Source organism: Rhinopithecus roxellana, chromosome 7 (genome assembly GCF_007565055.1).
Source record: "Rhinopithecus roxellana isolate Shanxi Qingling chromosome 7, ASM756505v1, whole genome shotgun sequence".
In the NCBI taxonomy this organism is placed as follows: Eukaryota; Metazoa; Chordata; class Mammalia; order Primates; family Cercopithecidae; genus Rhinopithecus; species Rhinopithecus roxellana.
Genome location: NC_044555.1, coordinates 53,117,193 through 53,142,055, shown reverse-complemented (window position 1 = coordinate 53,142,055; position 24,863 = coordinate 53,117,193). Strand labels below are relative to the sequence as shown.

General features: G+C 38.3%; 1 protein-coding gene across 1 annotated transcript in view; it reads right to left on the bottom strand.

Annotated features, from left to right (window-relative positions):
• KIF4A (kinesin family member 4A) overlaps positions 1–24,863 on the bottom strand; it is a 129,424-nt gene that overhangs the window by 95,148 nt on the left and 9,413 nt on the right. The window contains exons 5-7 of the mRNA XM_030934074.1: positions 24,191–24,280; positions 21,027–21,193; positions 20,695–20,789 (exon numbers count right to left, since the gene is read on the bottom strand). Of these exons, the coding sequence (XP_030789934.1) occupies positions 20,695–20,789; positions 21,027–21,193; positions 24,191–24,280 (352 nt within the window). The remainder of the gene's footprint in view (positions 1–20,694; positions 20,790–21,026; positions 21,194–24,190; positions 24,281–24,863) is intronic.

Here is a 24,863-nt window from a genome sequence, read left to right as displayed (position 1 = left end):
GGCTAGAGCAAAAAGGCCGTAAGGAAGCAGCATGGTGCAAACTGAGGAGCTCTGGAAGAGCTCTTAGCAGGGAGATACAGTTTAGGAAGAATACTCTGGCTGCTGATTGGTTGATGACTTGAAAGCATACCTAACTGAAGACAGGGAGACCAGTTCTTGTTATAATCAAAAAAAATGATGAGGGCCTGAGATAAGATAGTGGTAGTAGGGTTAAAGAAAAGAGACTGAGGTGAAAGATGAAAAGTTAGGGCTGACAGGTCTCAGTGACTGATGAGATTGGGGAAAGGAGTCAGAGTAAAAAAAAAAAAAAAAAAAAAAAAAAAAATAGTATAGAACAATGCCCCAGTTTCTGTGTTGGGTGACTGGGTGGATGTTGATATTATTCACTGCAGGTGATGGAGGGACCGGTTTAACAGCAACAGGGAGGAATGAGGAGTTCAGTTTTAGACATGTGGAATGGGAGGTGCCTATGGGACATCCATGAGACTCCTCACAGGCAACTATATTTACATACTTAAATATGACACATAAGATAGGGGCTCGAGATAGAGGTTTAGGATTGGTAGCATACAGGTAGGAATTATAAGCATCTAAGTGGGTGAAACCACTTCCAGAGGGAGGGTGACAGGGTGATGGGCATGAACAGTGGGAAGAGAAAGAAAAAAATCCCAGGACAAAGCCTGGATTATGTTTCAGATAGGGTTGAGTGGAAGAGGAGAAGCCTGTGAAAGAGTCTTCAGAAAAGTGAGAGGAAAATCAGGAGAGGGTAGCATCACAGAGTCAAGAGGAATGAGATTGTCCAGAAGAAGGGGCAGGATGTCAGACCTGCAGAGTTACCAAGTCAGAGGAGGACTGAAAAGAGCCTAACGGATTCAGTTGTTCAGGTCATAGGTTGACTTCAAAAGTGATAGTTTCAATGGGAGGAGGATGGCGGGGTGACAAAAATGCAGAATGAAAGGAAAAGGGAGGAGAGGAGTAGTAAGAGGAGGATGAAATATTTTGGTTAAGTTGGGGAAACACTAGTATGCTTCTACGCTGAGGGCAGAAAGTCAGTGGAGGGGGAGAAGTTAAAATAGGAGGAGCAAGAGTGCTTGATGGAACCATGTTTCTGAGGCAGTGGGGAGAAAACCCAGCAGAAAACACACAGGAGTAATGACACAGAGATCTGAAACAACAGAACTGTTTGGAAAAACAATGAGTAGACTGCTATGGCTGGAACCTTGTAGTTTGTGGGAAAATGGTGGGAGATGAAGCTAGAAATACAGAGGCACCAGAAAATGACAACATAGTCCTGTGGTACTAGAGAAATTTCAGAAGAGAAAAAATACATTAGAAGATAACATGATTTAAAAAAGCAATGTCGAATACCCCACACTTAAGTTGAGCCTTAAAACGTGGCTATGTTGTAGATAGTTTGATTGCATGTTGTGGGGCACACACTACATTCTGGGCAAGAAGAGGAGATGGCTGTGATGAAAGTGTGCAAAGACCAGAATTAGCTGGGCTGGCGTGGAGTGTGGGTAGGGAAGCTGTGAAAGATGGTCGAGGAGGTAGGCTTGGGACCAGGGTGTAAAGGGTCTGGAAGACTTGGCTATGTTTTTTAGACTTCATCTTGTAAGCAGCTACTTCAAAGTTCTATTCAAGTAAAGTGCCATGTAAAAGATGTTATTTTTAAAGATACATATGTAATTCATTTATTTATGTATTTTTATTGATACACAATATTTGTACATATTTATGGGATACATGTGATATTTTGTTACATGCATAGAAAGTGTAATGATCAAGTCAGGGTATTTAGGGCATCCATCACCTTGAGCACTTATAATTTCTATGTGTTGGGAACATTTCAATTCCTCCCTTCTAGTTATTTTGAAATGTATGATACGTTGCTGTTCACTCATCACCCTACTCTGTTATCAAACATTAGAACTTATTCCATCTAACTGTATGTTTATACCCATTAATCAACCTCTCTCTTCCCCTCGGCCTCCACCCCCACACCCTTCTTGGCCTCTGGTAACTATCATTCTACTCTCTATGTCCATGATACCCAGGTTTTTAGCTCCCATATATGAATGAGAATATGCAGTATTTGTCTCTTTGTGCCTGGCTTATTTCACTTAACATAATGGCCTCCACATCCATCTATGTTGCTGCGAATGACAGGATTTCATTCTTTTTTATGGCCCAATAGTATTCCACTGTGTATATATGCCACATTTTCTTTATCCATTCATCTGTTGAACACTTAGATTGGTTCCAAATTTTTGCTATTGTGAATAATGCTGCAATAAACATGGGGGTACAGGTATCCCTTTGATCAAAAAGTATTTTAAGATTAACCTAGCTATGGTATTTAGAATAGAATGCCTTCTAGGAGTCAAAAAGTTAGAAGGCTATAGTTCAGATGTGCAGGGTGAGGGCATGGACTTTGTAGAGGTGGCAGGAACAGACTGGAAGTGGGTGCATCTCTACCATGGTGCTAAGGAAGAACTAACAGCAAGTAATGGGTACTCATTCCTAATTGGGGAGATCATGCTGGCTGCAATTAGATTAATGGATCAGCAAGAAGAAAAAGCAAAAAAGATTGAAAAGTAACAGTTTCAGCTAGGAAAAGAATTAGGATAGTGAGGCTTTATAAGCCAAATTAAGAGTTTCAAAAAGAGTATTTTCAAGTGTTAATGCCACAGAGAGGTTGGGTAAGATGGGCACTGAAAAAAATTAGTTCTGGTAATTAAGATATCCCTGGATATCTCTTACATAGTGGTTTTGGCAAGGTAGGTAAAGACAGACTGTTGAGAGAGTGAATGAGGTTGCAGGATACAAAATCAATATTAAAAAATAAATTTTATTTTCCACACACAAAAAACAAAGTCAGAAAATATAATTTTTAAAGATTCTATTTATGTTGGTTACATGGGTTTGTTCAGTTAGTGAAAATGCAGCAAGCTATACACTCATGGTAGGTCTACTCTTCTATTTGTACATTATACTTCAATAAGAAGTTTTAAAAATATCACTTGCAATACTGTCAAAATACAAGTTACCTAAGAATAGAACAAAAGATGTATAAGACTTCTACAGGGAAAAACACTCAGATTTAATTTTGATTTAATAGAATACTCAGAAACAGACTAAGGGATATTTGGGCACTTAATATATGAAAGAAATGGCACTGCTTACCAGTAGGGAAAGAATGGACTTTTTAATAAGCAGTGCTAGGACAAATGTGTATTTATATGGAAAAACAAAACTGGACCCTGCATCATACCATGTATAAAACAACAGTTTTGGATAGATTAAAGGCTTAAGTGTGAAAAGCAAAACTGTAAAGCCTTGATTAGATAATATAGAAAAAACATCATTAAGATCTTGGGGATTCCTTCCTTCCTCCCTCCCTCCCTCCTTCCTTTCTTTCTTTCTTTCTTTTTTTTTTTTTTTTTTTTTGAGATGGAGTCTGGCTCTGTCGCCCAGGCTGGAGTGCAGTGGGGCAATCTTGGCTCACTGCAACCTCTGCCTCCTGGGTTCAAGTGATTCTCCTGCCTCAGCCTCCCGAGTAGCTGGGATTACAGGCACGCGCCACCAAGCCCAACTAATTTTTGTATTTTTAGTAGAGACCGGGTTTCACTGTGCTAGCCAGGATGGTCTCCATCTCCTGACCTCGTGATCCGCCTGCCTCGCCGTCCCAAATTGCTGGGATTACAGGCGTGAGCCAACACACACGGCCTAAAGGATTTCTTAAGACACAAAATTAAAAAGAAAGTGAAAACACAAGCCAGAGAGGAGGGAGAAGATACGTGCAAAACATACGGGGTGGGGAGATTTGCAATAAATATAACTGACCAATGACTAGAATCTATAGTATATTAAGAATTACTTTTAATCAGTAAGAAAAAGACATTAAATAGAAAAATGAGCAAGACTTCAACAGACATTTTACTGAAAATACACGTGGTCAATAAACATATGAAAAAGTGATCGGCCGGGCGCGGTGGCTCAAGCCTGTAATCCCAGCAATTTGGGAGGCCAAGACGGGCGGATCACGAGGTCAGGAGATCGAGACCATCCTGGCTAACACGGTGAAACCACGTCTCTACTAAAAACTACAAAAAACTAGCCGGGCGACGTGGCGGCGCCTGTAGTCCCAGCTACCCTGGAGGCTAAGACAGGAGAATGGCGTGAACCCGGGAGGCGGAGCTTGCAGTGAGCTGAGATCCGGCCACAGCACTCCAGCCTGGGTGACAGAGCGAGACTCCGCCTCAAAAAAAATAAAAATTAAAAAAAAAAGAAAAAGAAAAAGTGATCAACTCCATTAGTAATTGAGGAAATGAAAATTAAAACCATAATAAAGTATCACTCCACATCTACTATATTGGCAAAAATTAAAAATTCTCACAAAACAGTGGATATAGAGCAATTAGGATTCTCATACATTGAAACAAACTTTGAAAGACAGTTTGGTATATATGTACCCTATAACCCAGTGATACTACTTCTAGGTACATATCCTAGAAAATTCTTATACATATGCATTGGGATACACAAACAAGAAGGTTCATATGGGCATTATTGACAATAGCCAAAAACTGGAAAGAAATGGAATATCCTTCAAAAGTAGAAAGAATAGTGGTTCAGTCAAATGATAGATTACTATACAAAAATGAAAAGAAATGAACTACAGCTGTATGTAATGTAGTAGATGAGTCTCTCAAATATTTTAAATGGAAGAATGAAAGCACAACAGATTATATACAGTATAATTCCACTTACATAAAGCTTAAAAATAGACAAAACTATATTATGTTATTTACAGATATATACACAGGTGGCATTGCTATCAAGAAAGCAAGGGGAGGCCGGGCATGGTGGCTCATGCCTGCAATGCCAGCACTTTGGGAGGCCGAGGCAGGCAGATCATCTGAGGTTAGGAGCTCAAGACCAGCCTGGTCAACATGGTGAAACCCCATCTCTACTAAAAATACAAAAATTAGCCGGGCGTGGTGGCACACACCTGTAAAACCAGCTACTTGGGAGGCTGAGGCAGGAGAATCACTTGAACCCAGGAGGCAGAGGTTGCAGTGAGCCAACATCACGCCACTGAACTACAGTCTGGGCAATGGAGTGAGACTCCATCTCAAAAAAAGAAAAGAAAAGAAAAGAAAGCATGCAAGGGGGGCCAGGTGTGGTGGCTCACACCTGTAATTCCAATACTTTGGGAGGCTAAAGCAGGAGGATTGCTTAAGCCCAGGAATTCAAGACCAGCCTGGGCAACATATGGAGATCCCAACTCTAGAAAAAATTTAAAATTAGCTGGGAATGCTGGCATGTGCCTGTGGTCCCAGCTACTCAGGAGGCTAAGGAGGGAGGGTTGCTTGAGTGCAGGAGGTTGAGGCTGTAGTGAGCTGTGATTGTGCCACTGTACTCCAGCCTGGGCAACACAGCGAGACACTGTCTCAAAAAAAAAAAAAAAAAAAAAAAGGCAAGGGAATTGACATCACAAAAGTCAGAAGAATGGATACCCGGAGAGAGAAGGAAGGAGATCATGATCTTGGAGGGGTATGCATGGGTGCTGGAAGTGTTTTGCTTTCAACCTGAGTGGTAGTTACATAGATGTTTACTTTATAATCATTTATTAAACTAGATACATGACATAACTTATGCACTGTTCTGTACGTATGCTATGCTTCACCAAAGAAGTGAAACTAAGAGTTAATCATATGTATTGGTAAGCAGTATAAGCTTTTAGAGAAGCCTGAGTCTAAAGGGAAGGAGATAGGACAGTAGTTACAGGAGGATTCAGGATTAAAGGAATTTAGGTACGTATATCCACCAAAATACCTGTACAAGAATATTCATAGCATTATTCATAACAACTCCAAACTGGAAATTACCCAAATGCCCATCCAACAGTAGAATGGATAAATTGTGGTACATTCATCAGCGGAATACTATATAGTAATGAAAAATAAACAAACTACAACTATATGCAATACTACGGATGAACCTCACAAGCATAATGTTGAGTTAGGGTTATCAGATTTGGTAAAACAAAAAAATATAGAACATCCAGTTAAATCTGAATTTCAGATAGATGATGAATCATTTCTAATATAGGTATATTCCATACAAAATGATGTCATTTATCTGAAATTCAAATTTATCTAGGCATCCTGTATTTTCTCCGAAGATCTAACATTGAGTGAAAGAAGTCAGACATGAAGGAGTCCATACTACAAAACTAATCTAGGACTAAAAGTCTGGACAGTGGTTACTCTTTAGGGAAAAGAGTGACTAGAAGAGAGCACAAGTGGCATTTCTGGGATGCTTAGAATATTGTTTCTTCACCTGGGTGCTATTTACATGTATGTATTTCATATTGTAAGCATTCATTGAACTGTATAATGATGACTTGATATCATTATGTATATTACATAATATGTATGTAATATACATAGATATATGTATATGTAATATATATGTATATGCAATACATATATGCATATGTATATGTCATATATATTTATGTGTAATATGTATATTATACTTCAATTGAATAATCTACCTATTATCCATCTGTAATCTATTTATAATCTATCTGGCAGTGGCCTAAATATGTGTTATATTCAAAATCACAACGAAAAGTAGGGATAAACTTAACAGAAAATGTACAGCACTCACACTGACTGAAGGGAGAGAAATACTTTGAATAGGTAATTTAATCAGGAATATAAATGGCCTATAAATATAAAAGTATGTTCGACTTCACTAATAACTACAGAAATGAAAGTGAGATACCATTTTTCACTTACCAAATTGGTAATAATACTTAGTAGAGAATTTAGGAAAGTGAATAATCTCATCATTCCTTCATGGGAGTTTGGTAGCATCTGTTTTTAAAAGGTACATGAATTTTGGGAAGACAGTAAGTTGAAAATATTCCAAATCGCCTCTATTCCCAAACCTGATTCATTGACTGTTCTTGAGCCAAGTAGGTGCTGGGGCCAGCCAAAAAAGTAGGTTGCAGGATGGGTCTGAGGCCTGAGAGTAAGGGGTGATGTAGAATTTTTCATCTCTGGAACAGACAAAAGCCCTGGGCTAAGAGTTTGGTGTAGCAGAGCCAAAGTGCAAGGATGGAAACATGGTCCATGGTAAAGGCTTGGCCCATACCACTCTGAACTCCTAGGGGGAAAGTCAATACTGCTTATGTGAGTGTGCCAGGTTCCCCATGTGAAAATGCTAAGAAAACAATGAGATGGGTTGGGTCTTCTCTACCTTGAGACTAAGAAAGCACAAGGAAACAAGAGTACATAGAGGCCTCCTCCTGATGCCTTCTCATGGGTTTGACAAGCTGACTGGCAATATGCCTGCTAGCTCATGGGCAGAAACCACTGTGCTTTTCCCACTCACTGGGCTGCTATGACTTCAGATGCTCCAGCATTAGACTTTAGACCCAGAAAGCAGACCAAGGAAAATAACGATACACCTAAAGGGACCCAGAAGCCAAAAAGAACATGCAGAACACTTAGAACAGGACTTTAATGAATAGAGCTGCTGAATGAAACAGACAATTTGCACTTAAAAAAGACTTCAGAACTAAAAGAATTAAATACCATTTACCAACAACAATAGCAATTATCATTCCAAATAATAAAACATTAAAACCATTCTGATTTAAATCAGAAACTAGATTCCCCTGAGGAAAGCAACTTTACTGGTCCAGGGTATATCCGCTGACATTTTTCTCATTGCTAATAAACATAAGAGAATTAAATAAAGGAATAAATATTGGCAGAGATAATTTTCTTCTTACTGACACAATTTGATACCAAGAAAACTCAAGGCTCTAGTTAACAAAACCTATTAGAACAGAGCTATATTATCAAGATGAATTGATCTCACGAATGTAATGTTGAGGGAAAAAAATCAGTTTCAGAAGACACATATACCATGAAATCCCTCACGTTAAGTTTAGAAACATGCAAAATGTCACTACATATCATTAAAGGATATAAGAATAAAGAAATTAATGGAAAGGATAAACACCACATTTAGAATGGTGACTACATTCACCCCTTAGTTTGATACAGCCTGTCCTAATTCCTTACCACTTGACTGACACTGCTCTGACAAAGATCACCCAAAACCTCAATGGACAAATCTATTTACCTCTTCTCACTAATCACGCTGAAGCATTTGACATAGGTGACAGTACTTTTTGTTTATAAAAACTCCTACCTTGGTTATCTAGATACTATGATCCTCCAGTGTCTCTTCAGCTTCTCTCATTGACTCATTTACACTTGGTCCTTAAATATGAGTGCTCCTCGCTCATATTTAGTATTTATTAGTATTATTTAATATTTACTAGTGGCTCTTTCATTGTCTAGTCTTTCTCTGCACAACTTTCCTACCCATGGATTCCAAATATTTATCTCTAGCCCAGATGGTGCTTCTAAGCTCTTGTCCTGACTTTCCTATTTCTTCCTGGATTTTTCTAATATGTACTCCAAAACTGACATGTCCAAAATCTTTCCATCTGCTGTCTGCTTCCTATATACCTATCTCTTGTTTTCTCACTAGCTTCCCTTCAACTCTTGGCATCTGCCACTTGATGTAGGACTCAACTGTGATTCTGTCATAAACTTCTTTGCCTCACGAGTGAAATCTGACACTTGGGTATATCTTCTTTCCCTCAATCCGCAGTAATGCAACATGTAACAATATTCTGCCGGGTCATATCCACCCTCTGAAAATATTCCAGAGGGGTTAGCAACTTTCTTAGTTCTTGATAAGTAGAAAATGATTTCCTCTAACAGTGGAGGACTTGCCTTTGACAATGGCATTTTGGTAGCCAAAGAAAAGTTAATTCCACTGGTAAAAGCCATATCCCTAAAAGCTTCTTCCACCCGTGAAATCTACTTCAAATATTGACAAGCACCTTAGCAAGCTCATAGGGATCTTAGTTCAGCTGAGATTGTATATAAACATCAGTAGAGCCCCTATATTCCTCATTAGCCACACTCAGAGCAAGTAAAAACATAGATGATGGCATTGGTAATTATGAAGAGACTACTATTTACTAAGAATTGCATTAAATGTTTTACAAATATGAGTTCACTTAATTCCCACAACTCTATTGGAGAATATATTCAAATCCTATTTTACAAATGAGGAAATTGAAGCTCTGAAGCTAAGATGGGCAACCCAGAATATGTACGTAAAACCCTCTAACACAATTGAGTAAAATTCCTTTAGAGCCCCTAAAAGTCTTTGAAGAGGCTGCCAAGTGGGAAAGCCACCAAATTCCTGTGAATCCATCACTGGTGGATCACAAACCGTAAAATCCTCGAGAGACTGAAAGCAGATCAATCAGACTAACATAAGAAAAAATATGCAGGAGAGAACTGATGTAAAAAGTTGGCAGCAACTGTAGGAGTACTACAGACTTGAAGGTAGTAGATTCAGAAAACAGGAGGAAGCCCTGGGACAATGGTCAAGGTATCTGGTTGTGGTACTGGAGCAGGAGTAGGACCACAGACTAGTAGTCAGTGATATGACAGAAATAAGTCCAAACACACACACAAATATAGAGGGTAAAACTACCTGTTAAAAGAGAACATCATCCCTAAGCAGTTTAATAAAAGAAAAAAAAAAATTTAAAAAGAGAGAGCATCAGATTGGGTATAAATGAATGGATAAATTAATTAATGAAGTCAAGCTACATAGTTTCTGTAAGATAGGGATGGAAAACATACCAGGTAAGGGCTAACAAAGAGAAAGTAGGTGAAGAAATACTTATTAGACAAAACAGATATAATCCTCTAAGAAGACATATGTCATGACATTTTATGCAGCTGGCAACATAGCTTCAAAGTATAAAATATATAAACAAAGAAATACAAGGAGAAATGGACAAATTCTTGGTCATACTGTGAGAAAATAACATATTAAGTACATAACAAGAAAGAACATGAGGATCTGAATACTACAAGTAACAAGCTCATCTAATAGGTATATATAAAACTATATACCCAAGAGAAAATATACTCTTTTAAACTATAAGCAGAATATTAATAAAGACCAAATAAGCATAGGCCAAATTTCAAAAAACACAAATCTCATACATTTGTTGAACATACTGCAATATATTAGAAATTGATAACAAAAGGAAAGACAGAAGCACCTTCTAAATAACTCTTAGGTTTGAGAGAAAATACAAGAGTAAATATCTATTTAGAAATGAACAGTAGGCCGGGCGCGGTGGCTCAAGCCTGTAATCCCAGCGCTTTGGGAGGCCGAGACGGGCGGATCACGAGGTCAGAAGATCGAGACCATCCTGGCTAACATGGTGAAACCCCGTCTCTACTAAAAAATACAAAAAACTAGCCGGGTGAGGTGGCGGGCGCCTGTAGTCCCAGCTACTCGGGAGGCTGAGGCAGGAGAATGGCGTAAACCCGGGAGGCGGAGCTTGCAGTGAGCTGAGATCCGGCCACTGCACTCCAGCCCGGGCGACAGAGCGAGACTCCGTCTCAAAAAAAAAAAAAAAAAAAAACAAAACAAAAAAAAAAAAACAAAGAAATGAACAGTAAGAGTACTATTTCTCAAAATTATAAGATTAGATCGAAGTGGTACTTAGAGGAGATGTATAGCTTTAAATATATCTTTTTAGATAAGAACAATTGAAAACAAATGAGACATAGTTAAATTGTATGTGCAAATACAAGATAAAAAATTGATCTTGAATGTGGTTAAGCCTCTAGATCTAACTACCAATTTATAGGAAATAGAGAATAAAAGTGAAACATGTGAAACTATATAGGCATCCAATTAGCAAAATTCACACTAAGGGAAATTCTACAAGACAACTTGATTTCTTCAATAAACAAATTCCAGGGACCTGAGGGGTAAGGAGAGATGGAGGAGGTACCTATAGATTAAAGGACATTTAGGCCTTGGCTGTGCAGTGGCTCACGCCTGTAATCCCAGCACTTTGGGAGGCTGAGGTGGGTGGATCACCTAAGGTCAGGAGTTCAAGATCAGGCTGGCCAACATGGTGAAACCCCATCTCTACTGAAAATACAAAAATTAGCTGGACGTGGTGGTGTGTGCCTGCAATCCCAGCTACTTGGGAGGCTGAGGCAGGAGAATCACTTGAATCTGGGAGGCGGAGGCTGCAGTTAGCCAAGGTCATGCCACTGCACTCCAGCCTGGGCAACAGAATGACACTCTGTCTTTAAAAAAAAAAAAAAAAAAGACATTTAAAAGACCTATTGAGCAATAACAATGTGTGAACCTTGTTTGAATCCTGATCCAAATAAAAAAAATCTATGAGACAATTAAAAATTTGAACACTGACTAGATATGTAATTTTAAGGCATAAGTATTATTGTTAATTTAATTTTTAGGTATATATATATATATATTTTTTTTTTTTTTAAGAGACAGGGTCCCACTCTGTGGCCTATGCTGGAGTGCAGTGGCTCAATCACAGCTCACCACAGCCTCAAACCCCTGGGCTCCAGTGATCCTCCTGCCTCAGCTAGGACTACAGGTATATGCCACCACACCTGGCTATTTTATTTTTGATTTTTGCAGAGATAGTGGGGTCTCGCTATGTTGCTCAGGCTGGTGTCAAATTCCTGGTCTCAAGCAATCTTCCTGCTTTGGCCTCCCAAAGTGCTGAAATTATAGGCATGAGCCACTGAACCTGACCTAGGTGATTATATTTTAAGAGTTCTTAATTTCTACAGATACAAACTGAAATAAATAAAACAATATATCCGTGATTTGTTTCAAATAATATCAGAGGGAGAAAGTGGGTATTATATAGACGAAACAAGACTGGTCATAAATTAGTCATTGTTGAAACTGCATGACAGGTGGCCGGGCGCGGTGGCTCAAGCCTGTAATCCCAGCACTTTGGGAGGCCGAGACGGGCGGATCACGAGGTCAGGAGATCGAGACCATCCTGGCTAACACGGTGAAACCTCGTCTCTACTAAAAATACAAAAAACTAGCCAGGCGAGGTGGCGGGCGCCTGTAGTCCCAGCTACTCGGGAGGCTGAGGCAGGAGAATGGCGTGAACCCGGGAGGCAGAGCTTGCAGTGAGCTGAGATCCGGCCACTGTACTCCAGCCCGGGCGACAGAGCCAGACTCCGTCTCAAAAAAAAAAAAAAAGAAACTGCATGACAGGTATATTAGGGGAGGCATTCATTATACCATTCTGACCTCTTTGGTATATGCTTGAAAAGCTTTTTTAAAAAAGAGAAGAAAAGAAGTAAACTCAGCTTTCAACCTCAAGAAGCAATAAAAAGAACATAAAGCAAAACAAAATAAAACAACTTAGGAAGAACTCAGTAATAGAGTAATAGTAAAAATTGGAAAAAGGTAGAGTTAATTTGTCAAATGTGATAGAAAAAATAGAGAAGATATATAAACAATTGAAATGAAAGTAGAGATATACTTACAGATACAGAGATTAAAGCTACAAAGTAAATCTACTTGCAATATTATATTAATAAATTTGACAATCAGACAAAATGAATAATCTTCTTTCTTTTTCTTCTTCTTCTTTTTTTTTTTTTTGGACAGGGTCTCACTCTGTCACCCAGGTTGGAGTGCTGTGGTGCGATCTTGGCTCACTGCAGCCTCGGCCTCCTGGGCTCAATCGATCCTCCACCTCAGTCCCCCGAGTAGCCAGGACTACAGGCATGTGCCACCTTGCCTGGCTAATTTTTTATTTTTTGCAGAGACAGGGATCTTACTATATTGCTCAGGCTGGTCTCCAATTCCTGGGCTCAAGCGATCCTCCTGCCTAGGCCTCCCAAAGTGCTGAGATTATAGGTGTCAGCCTCCGTGCCTGGCCAAAATGAACAATTTTCTAAGAAAATATAAATGACCAGAATTGGCTCAAGATATAGAAAATGAAATCTCGAAGAAACCTTCAGAGATAATTTCCGTGTTATATCAACTGTACCAGAGCATACAAAAAACGTAAAAAACTGGAACTCTCATACATTGCTGGAGTGTAAAATGATACAAACCATGTTAGAGAACTGTTAGGCACTTTCTCATAAAGTTAAACGTAACGCTTGCCCTCTTCTATTCCTAGGTATTTATCCAAGTGAAATGGAAACATATGTTCACAAAAAGACCTGTATACAAATGTTCAGGGTAGTTTTATTCATAGTAGCTAAAAATTTGAGATAACCTAAATTCCCAACAATAGGAGAATAGAAAAACAAATAGTGGTATAATCATAGAATTGAATACTACTCAGCAATACAAAGGAAAATCACTAATCAAAGCAAGAACATGAGCAAATCTCAAAAAACACTATGTTGAGCAAAAGAATCTAGGCGCGCGCACACACACGCACACACACACACACACACACAACCATTTTGAGATCCCATTGTAATGAAGTCTAAGAACATGCAAAATTAATCTATGGTGACAGAAGTCAGAAAGTCGTTGCTGGAAGTGGAATGGGGGAAGAATGGATTGACTGGAAAGGGGCACAAGGGAAGTTTCTGGGAAGATGGAATTGTTTTATATATTTTTGGTGGTAGACATATGAATGTATATAACTACCAAAACTCAACAAACTAAGCATTTAAGGTATGTGCATTTTACTGTATATAAATTTTTTGTTTGTTTTTGAGACAGAGTCTCACTCTGTCACCCAGCCTAGAGTACAGTGGTGTGATCTTGGCTCATTGCAACCTCCGCCTTGTAGGTTCAAGCAAATCTTGTGCCTCAGCCACCAGAGTAGCTGGGACTACAGGCATGCGCCACCACGCTCCACTAATTTTTGGATTTTTAGTAGACACAGGGTTTTGCCATGTTGGCCAGGCTGATCTCAAACTCCTGGCCTCAAGTGATCTGCCCTTCTCGACCTCTCCAAGTATTGGGATTACAGGCATGAGTCACTGTGCCAGGCCAATTGTATATAAATTTTACTTCAAGAAATAATATATTGAAAAAGATAATTACATGAGGTGATTGATATGCTAATTAGTTTGACTGCGGTAATCATTTCACAAATTATGCATATATCAAAGTATCACATTGTCTACTTTACACATTTACAATTTCTGTTTGTCAATTATACCTCAATAAGGCTGAAAAAGAAAAAAAAGCTATTGCTCCCTAAGTAGCCAATTTTATACATTAAAAAACAGAAAAAATATGTAAGAAGAAATACACACACAAGGCACGAATGAAAAAGATCAATAAAGTTAAAAAATGAGATGAGGAAAATATATGCAATATATGTAACTAAGGCTTAATATCCAGAATATATAAACAATTCCTACAAATCAACAAGAAAAATACAACATGAAAGAAGAAAAAACAAGCAAAGGGTATGAACATGCAATTCATGGAAATGGAAAGAGAAATAGCCAATAACGTGCAATATTCAAGACAGGCAAAACTAAAAAGGTCAATAATATCCAATATTGTCGGTAGTATAGAAAAACATCATCATATTTTGTAGGTAGAGTGGATAAAGAAGCAGACATTTTCGTGTGCAATATTTAATAGTATTTACTCAAACGTGTATACCCTTCAAACTAGCAATTCCTCTTTCAGGTACATAACAGAGAATACTCTCACATGTTTATCATGTACAAGGCTATACAGTGAGGCATCAATTTCCAATAGCCAGAAATTGGAAAACTGAAATGTCAACCAAAATAGGAATAAACAAGGTAGACTCTATACTGTGGAATCCTATGTAACAGTTTTTTAAATGAAGTAGACTTATATACATGGGATTCTAAAAAGATCTCAGGTCGGGTGTGGTGGCTCACACCTGTAATCCTAGCACTTTGGGAGGCTGAGGCAGGCAGATTGCTTGAGCTCAGGAGTTCGAGACCAGCCTGGGCAACACAGTGAAAGCCCATCTCTACTGAAATAAAAAAAAATTAGCCAGACATGGCAGTGTGTGCCTGTAGTCCCACCTAATCGGGAGGCTGAGGCACGAGAATTGCTTGAACCCAGGAGGTGGAGGTTGCAGTGAGCCGAGATCATGCCACTGCACTCCAGCCTGGGTGGCAGAGCGAGACTCCACCTCTTAAAAAAAAAAAAAAAAAAAAAAAATCTCAAAGTTGTATCACGAAGAGATAAAAGCAAGTTAAAAAACAATATATGTAGCATGATGACATTTATCTTTAAAAACACAGAAACACCAATAAAAAACATATGTATACATGAAAAAATCTTGAATGATACCCACCAGTCAGATGAAAGTGTTCACCTCTGGATTAGGACTGGGTGGTAAATCAAGGTAGATTTTATCTTCATCTGTATTGTTTGTATTTTTACATGAGAATCTATTCATGTATTACGTGTATAATTAAAAGGAAATAAATAAATTAGGCAATGCCAAAATATTTGAAGGTATATAAAAACTATATTACTATATGTACACATACACATACACACAGAAAAACATGTGGTGAAGATAAACACCAAACTTAATAATCATGGTTAAACAAAAGCCTACCCAAGAGCTTAAAAGGTCTGGGAAATGAGGTATCATGGGAGGAAGTGGGGATTAAAAAGTTCAGATATATTTCTAAAGGACTAGAAGGTTGTCTGAATGTATAGGGCTGTCCACATGCTCAGGAAAGACCTAAAAAGCCCTAAAATTTGCATCTTTGGCTGACTTTGAGACTCTGTTCAAGCAGTGAAGGCTAAAACAGAGTTGTAAGTACCTGAGTGTTGAAGGCATGCCCAAACACAGACACAAAGCTCTTGGCAAATGGTGGAAGATTTATAGGTTCAAGGCATTTAAGTAACTGAGACCAGTCATCAAGTAACCACTAAATTAACTGAGAAGACACTTCTGTGATAGCAAACTACAGGGAATCCAGTTTACAGAATCAGTCCAGGAAAGTCACTAAACAAACAAAAACAAGTAAGATTTATCCTAGGAATACAAGGTTGGTTTAACATTCAAAAATCAATTAATGCAGTACACCATATCAATAGACTAAAGAACAAAAATAATGTGATCACATCAATAGATGACAAAAAAGCATTTGACAAATACCCATTCATGATAAAAACACTTAACAAACTAGGTGTACAGGGAACTTCCTCAACCTGGTAGGGCACCTATGAAGAACGAAGACTGAATGCTTGTCCCTTAAGATCAGGAACAAAACAACATTCATTCTCACCACTTTTATTCACCGTTGTACTGGCGCTTCTAGCCAGGACAAGTAGGCAAGAAAAAGAAATAAAGGCATCCAGACTAGAAAGAAAGAAGTAAAAGTATCTCTATTCACAGGTGATATGATCTTGTACATAGAAATCCTAAAGCATCTATTTAAAAAACTATTAGAAGTAAAGAGTTCTGCAAGTTTGCAGATACAAGATCTACAAAACTCAATAAACAAATTGAAAACGAAATTAAGGAAACAGTTGCATTTACAATAGCATTGGAAAGGATAAAATACTTAGGAATAAATTTAACAAAAGAAGTGTAAAACTTATACTCTGAAAATAAAAACAAAATAATTATCAAAACATATTTAAAAAGAATTAAATAAAAAGAAAGATACTCCAAGCACAGTGGCTCATGCCTATAAACCAGCACTTTGGGAGGTAAAGGCAGGAAGATCACTTGAGGCCAGGCATTCAAGACCAGCCTGGGCAAGAAAGTGAGACCCACATCTACAAAAAAAAAAAAAAAAAAAAATTAGAAATTAACCAAGAGTGGTGGTACATGCCTATAGTCCCAGTTACTTGGGAGGCTGAGGTAGGAAGATTGCTTGAGCCTGGGAGGTTGAAGCTACAGCCATTGCTTTCCAACCTGGGAAACAGAGTGAGATCCTGTCTCTAAAAAAAAGAAAAAGAGGCCAGGCACCGTGGCTCATGCCTATAATCCCAGCACTTTGGAAGGCCAAGGCTGGTGGATCACTTGAGGTTAGGAGTTTGAGACCAGCCTGGCCAACATGATGAAGTCCCGACTCTACTAAAAATACAAAAATCAGCCAGGCACGGTGGCATGTGCCTGTAGTCCCAGCTACTTACTTGGGAGGCTAAGGCAGGAGAATAGCTTGATCCTGGGAAGCAGAGGTTGCAGTGAGCCGAAATCACGCCACTGCACTCCACCCTGGGAGACAGAGTGAGACTGTCTCAAAAATAAAATAAAATAAAATAAAGATAAAAATTAAAAATTTGAAAAAATTTGAAAAAGAAAAAGAAAGGCATCTGATGTTCATATATTTGAAAGACTTAATATTGTTAAGATGGCAATATTTCCCAAGTGGATCTATAGATTCAACGAAATCTCTATAAAAATCCCAGCTGGCTTCTTTGCAGAAATTGACACGTTGAACCTAATATTCATATGGAAATGAAAGGGATCCAGAATAGCCAATACAATCTTGAACAAGAACAAAGTTGGAGGACTCACACTTCCCAATTTCAAAACTTACCACAAAGCTACAGTAATGAAGACATAAGGCGTAAGGCATACAGATCAAAGGAATAGAGACCAGTTGCTTCTTGACAAGTATGCCAAGACAATTCAGTGGGGGAAAGGAGAGTCTTTTCAACAAACGATGCTGGGATAGCTGTATATACAGATGCAAAAGATTGAAACTGGACCACTCTTCACATCATATGCAAAAATTAACTCAAAATGGGTCAAAGCCTAAATGTGATATGAAAGGACATTCTTCCAAAAGATATATAAATTGCCCATGACCACATGAAACAATGTTTAACATCATTAGCCATTGGTGAAATATAAGTAAAAACCACAATGAGATACCACTTTGTACCCACTAGGATAGCTATAATTAAAAAGGCATAATAACAAGCAAATCTGATGGCCCAGGAGTTTGAAAAATAAATAAGTAACAAGTGAAAATGTGGAGATACTGGAACCCTTATATATTGCTGGTGAGAACATAAAATGATGTTGTTGTTTTGAAAAACAGTGTGATGGCAGTTCTTCAAAAAGTTAAACATGGAGTGACCATATGACCCAGTAATTCCACTCATAGGTATACACTCAAGAGAAATGAAAACAGGTCTACAGAAAAACTTATACACAAATGTTCATTGCAGCATTATTCATAATAACCCAAAATGAAAACAACCCAAATGTCTGTCAAGGGATGAATGGATAAATAAAAACATGGTATTTCCACACAATGGAAGATTGTTTGGCAATAAAATAGAATTAAGTACTGATACATGCTACAATATGGATGAACTGTGACATTATGCTATGTGAAAGAAGCCAGTCACAAAAGACCATATATTGTATAATTCCATTTATATGAAATGCCCAGAATAGACAAATCAGCAGAGACAGAGGATTGGTTATCGCCTAGGATGAGAGGTGAGGAACATATACTGGGGGGAAATAAGGAGTGAATGCTAATGGGTATGGATTTCTTTTTGAGGTGATGAAAATATTCTACAATTTATTGTGGTGATGGTTATACAACTCCTTGTGAATATACTAAAAATCAGTGAATTGTATACTTTAAAAGGGTGAGTGTTATGGTATGTTAGTTATATAATTATATCTTCTATTTTTTTAAAAAAAAATTAGACAGTTACCATATGACCTAGCAATTCCATTCCTAGGTATATACCCAAGAGAAATGAAAACATTTGTCCACATGAAAATTTACACACACAAGTTCATAACAGAGAAAACTGGATATGACTGATGAATGAACAACCATAATGTGGCATATCCATACAATGGAATATTGTTCAGTAATAAAAAGAAATGAGGCCGGGTATGGTGGCTCACGCCTGTAATCCCAGCACTTTGGGAGGCCGAGGCGGGTGGATTACTTGAGGTCCAGAGTTCAAGACCAGCCTGGCCAATATGGTGAATGAAACCCCATCTCTGCTAAAAAACACAAAAATTAGCCAGGCATAGTGGCACATGCTTGTAACCCCAGCTATGGGAGGCTGAGGCAGTAGAATTGCTTGAACCTGGAAGGTGGAGGTTGCAGTGAGCCAAGATCGTGCCACTGCACTCCAGCCTGGGCAATAGAGTGAGACTCTCTCTCTCTCTCTCCAAAAAAAAAAAAAAAAAAAAAAGGTATGAAGTACTGATATATGATGCAACATGGATGAACCTTAAAAATCTTAGGTTAAGCCAGTCACAAAAGACAATATATTGTATGATTACATTTATATGAAATGTAGGTTAAGTGGTTGCCTAGGGCCAGGGAAGGGGGTGGGAATGGGGAGTGATTGCTAATGAATATGGGGCTTCTCCTTGGGAAGATAAAATGTTCTAAAATTAGATTATGATGATGATTGTACAACTGTGAATATACTAAAATCCACTGATACGTATAGTTTAAATGGGTAATGTTATAGTATGTAAATTATATCTCAATAAAGCTGTTAAAACAACTTGGAACTGAACACCTAAAAGAAGATAAAGAAAGCATAACAGCCTTTAAAAATAGTCTTAGCAAAGCTAAATCTCAAGTGCAAACATAGAACAAAAAGGGTACTTTTGAATGACACTCAGAACAAAAAGCTGAATAAGGAAGAAACAGGTCTGCACTCAGTGGCAGCAGTATAATAATGATAAATGACAGAAGTAAAATTCCTCGATTACTATTTTTCCTTCTGCCTTCTCAGTTCCCAAGAGAGAAATGAAGCCCAATATGAGTAAAGAGGTAGTAAGCGTAAACCCAACTGCTTTTATAAGAGTTCAAATATCTTGGACCAGATGAATTATAGCTAAGGGAACAGAGAGTAATTTCAAACGAGACTGCTGAAGCTATGTCAACGATCTTTGACGAATCACAAAGAAAGATGTTCCAGAAGACTGGGCAGATGCAATTTCAATTTTCAAAACAGGGATAAAAGTTAATTCCATAAATTACCAACAGTGGGTTTGATATAAGTCTAGAGTGGATTATTACAGAGACAGCATGCAAGAGCCTAGAAACAGAAGAATAAGCACTAGAAGCCAACCTTGAATTCACCAAGAAAAAGCACTTTAGGCTAAAAACCCTTATTTCTTTTTTGTATTGTTACTAAGCTGGTAGCTATGAGAAATACAGTAGATATGGTATATCTGGATTTAGCAAGGCATCTGATGAACTATTTTATGATATCCTTAAGAACAAAATTGAGATATATGAGCTGGATGTTAATTTTTATTAGAGAGATTAATAATCACTTGAAGATCATTCCCAAGGCATGCAGATTACCAGGTCACTATCATATTAGAAGAAGGTTTCTAATAACATACATCACAGCATTCTTCTAGCCTTAGGAATTTCATCACTTTTCAAATTCAACAATTTGAATAAAGGCATGGAAATTGTGCTGAGGTTTATATGTGACAACATCTGGAAGAGATGGTGAATACTTAAAACGACAGAATCAGGATACTGATTTTAATTATAAATAGTTGGGGTAAAACAAAACAAAATAAAACTAGAACTAAAACTTGCCTGGACCAGATGAAATCAAACCAAGGGCCAGATCCAAATTTCATACCTGAATTAGAGAATGAGTGCAAGGGAAAGAAACAATTTTTCACTATTTCTAAAGTCAGCCTCAAATCTAAATCGTAGTTACTGTTAGAACGTGATCTCAAATCCCAGTCGAAACACCAACAATACCAACAAGAGTACTAGAACTGTTTATCTACAACTGTGACCTTAATTACTCTCTTACCCTCTTTTAGACGATCCCCTTCAGCCTTGGTTTTCTTCTGTCTTTCTGATCCAGCAAGGTCTACAAGATGCAGCTTGGAGCGAAAGCTGCTATTCCTGTGATAATGAAAGGAAGACACAGTGAGAATGGTACACAAGCTTGAGACTAGCTGAGTATCAAAGCTGACCTGTCAGCTCTCATTTTCTTTCAAGTCAGTCAAAGTGGCTCCATTAGTCACTCGTGCTCACAATACTGATGTCTGACGATTTGTCAAATCAATTGAAGAAGCAGCCTAATGTTTAACCTTAATAGAACTAATACTAAAAATCTTGACTCTTTAAATTGTAACTTACTTGTCATTTTTCTTTCTTTGCTCTATGGAGATTGTAAAGATGGCATGAGATCGGGACGACTGGGAGTTCATAGCCGTGGAGGCCACAGTCCTAGAGTTGTTGCCCTGCTCCAAACAGGAAACAGTATCCAAGGCAACTAAAACAGTCTTCTCAGTGAGTCCCACAATCTAATTGCAAGAAAGAGAAAATTCCCTTATGATTTATACTTCAAATGCTGGGTCAGAAATATACGGATTTGTGGTTTAAAAAATGCCTTGATGCTCTAGTAGAACCTCAAATAGAATAGTCATAGTGATAAGAACTGCTTTAACTAGCAACTCTGTGAAGATAGCTGGAAACCAAGGTCTCCAATCTTCCTTAGGAACTTCACCAGTCAATACTGGAGCTAGAAAAGATCTCAAGATTTTAGGGTAGTAATGGCTATGTGCCTTCCAAGGAACCCCAAGTGAAGTTAATTTTGGTCCCAAGGAGAGCAAGTACAGCACAAACAGTGATGGCATTTCTCTTTGTTACTTTCACCTCTATCTGACCCCATGCTCCTCTCTGTACCTCTGATTCATTTTAAACCTCATTTTCACTAGAGGAAATAGCATGGTACAGTTTCCACTGGATTAGGAAGCCAGGAAAACAAGGCCCCAGGCTTAGTACTGTATTTACCTGGGAGAACTTATACAAGTTGAATCTCTTGGAGCCTCTGAGGTGATTGGACTAGAGGCTTATGAACTCTTTTCTAGCTCCAGTATGCTATAATTTTAGTACTTCATAGCTCCCAAACTTACTTCTGTGGCCCTAATTTCTAGTCTTTTATTTCTAATGATCTACTACTTATACTCTGAAATCAGTCAATTATAAACGAAATTCATCTTCTTCCCACAAACACTAATTCTCTCTACTATAATACTCCATTTCTATTAATCTTGTCTCATATTCTCAAAAACTCACATCGCCTTCAACTCCTCCCACTTCTCCATATCCCGTCTATCACCAACTACTAGTCATTCTCCTTTTGAATCCATCACTTCCTTTTCCTTTACACATCTACTTGCCTAGTTCAGGCCCATATTACTTCACACCTAAAAAATAAGCAACAGTTTCCCCAACTGGTCTTCCTCATCCTAGTCTTTCTCCTTTTCAATCCATTTCTGTTTGGTTTATCCTAAAATGTCACCAACCTACTAAGCCCTGTGCCAGATAATGAAGATACAAAGAGATTTCCAAGTACTCCCCTGACCTCCAGGTTAGGGTGAATTCCTTATAAGAATGAATTCACATATCACTTGTAACAGAGTTGGAGAGATACACACATAAGATAAAAACTTGGTAAAAGTAGCCACAGTAATCCCTCACTCAGAAGTTTTACATAGTTTATATATGGTTCACAGAGATAGAAACTAAGCTCTTTAGCCCGGCTTCATAATCTGGTCCTAACATATCCCCTGTTACTTCTCAGCCCAAATCCTCTAATCCAGACAGACTTGTGTAGTCTTATTACCCTCAGGTGTATATTTTCTGCTTTCCTGCTAAAGCTATTCCTCACCATAAGAATATCCTTGTTTATTTTCTCTATTATTTAAAGCCTATCCATCTCATCTGAAGAGTGTTTACAAACTCGTCCTTACCAATTTGTGTCAGGAATTTATACTTCCCTGTATTGCAAATCTCACCTCAAACAACTCTTAGGACTTAATTCCTGCCTTAACATGGGGCACATAAAAGATCTTGAAACAGGGTCAAGTGCTGGCTCAGCACAATAGCATGTATTTTGTCCAGATTTCTTATCCTCACTATCCAAATCATCTTTGTATATTCCAAGCTCATCAGGGCTGATCCTTTAAACCTTGCATTAGTAGCTGGCTAACAACTTAATGCCCCAGAAAAAAAAAATCAGCAGCACAGGCACCTGCCCCTCACTGGTACCCCAAATCTTCAACTTTCTTTTTTTTTTCCTTTGTGCAAGGGAAGAAGGGAAGGAGGAGTAAGATATTATTCCAAGTTTTCTCACAGTACTACCTAGTCTCATCTACTTCCAGCCTCTGATTTTCCCACTCCTGAATACTCAAGCTCTGCCTGTTTTCAACACTGACTTCTGGATTTGGCTCACTCCCACATAGTAAACTCTCATTTTGCCTCACATTTTCTGTTCAGTTCTAGCTCCTCATCTTGCATCTATACCATCTAACAGAAGATTCTCAAATAAGCTATCTCTTCTTCCTATGATACTTACATGTTTTAAAAATTATATATTGTTAGGCCAGGCGCAATGGCTCAAGCCTATAATCCCAGCACTTTGGGAGGCCGAGACAGGCGGATCACGAGGTCAGGAGATCGAGACCATCCTGGCTAACACGGTGAAACCCCATCTCTACTAAAAAATACAAAAAACTAGCCGGGCGCGGTGACGGGCGCCTGTAGTCCCAGCAACTCGGGAGGCTGAGGCAGGAGAATGGCTTAAACCCAGGAGGCAGAGCTTGCAGTGAGCTGAGATCCGGCCACAGCACTCCAGCCTGGGCGGCAGAGCGAGACTCCGTCTCAAAAAAAAAAAAAAAAAAAATTATATATTGTTTTAACTTTTCAATTTTTAAAAATATCATCCCAAAGCCCAGCACAATGTCTATTACAGTGCTGTCCAATAGACTTTTCTATTGGATATCGATATGTTCAATCATATCCATGCATTAGTAGCTGGCTAACAACCACCCAGAAGAAAATACATGAATATGTTCTGCATCTATCTGTGCTCTCCAATATGGTTATCACTAGCCATATGTAGCTATCGAGCACTTGATATGTGGCTAGTGTGCCTGAGGAACTGAATTTTTAAAATTTTATTCAATTTTAATTTGTTTAAATTTGAATAGCCACTTGTGGCTAGTGGCTAACATACTGGACTGCTCAGCCTTAGAACTCTGTAAATAATATTTAGTTGATACTAGCATTCCTCTAGGTAACAGGAAGGTGATAAAACTGAATGTGAGTCCTTCCTTGCTTCCCCACAAGAGCTCCCATCTAGAAATTTTAGATTAACAAAGGGACTTAGGACCACACAAAACCTGACTCAGATGATAGTAGTCATTTAAAACCACAGTGGCAGATAAAAGGGATGTGAACTTTAGTATTATAATTGCCAAAATTTTTTAATAACATCAAATGAGAGACAAACACACCTTTATGCCTTCCTTAGGATCCTCCCGTATATTTATTTGAGCTTTCTCACGAGATGGGCATAGAAGATCCAAAATTTCTTCATTGTAAATCTGATATTGTTGAAAATAAAGTGGCAAAAACAAGATGTTAACAGTGGTAATCTCTGGGTGGTGAGATCATAGGTAATTTTAAAAATTATTTGTGACTTTCTACATTTAAAAATTTGTTCATAATGAACATGTATTACTTGTAGAATTAAGAAAAGGACCGTATCCCTATAGGTAATCACTTGATGTTTTATAAGAATGAATTCACATATCACTTGTAGCAAAATTGAGATTGCTTTTTATTATTATTATACTTTAAGTTCTATGGTACATGTGCACAACATGCAGGTTTGTTACATATGTATACATGTGCCATGTTGGTGTGCTGCACCCATTAACTTGTCATTTACATTAGGTATATCTCCTAATGCTATCCCTTCCCACTCGCCCCACCCCACGACAGGCCCCGGTGTGTGATGTTCCCCTTCCTATGTCCAAGTGTTCTCATTGTTCAATTCCCACCTATGAGTGAGAACGTGCAGTATCTGGTTTTTTGTCCTTGCGATAGTTTGCTCAGAGTGATGGTTTCCAGCTTCATCCATGTCCCTACAAAGGACATGAACTCATCCTTTTTTATGGCTGCATA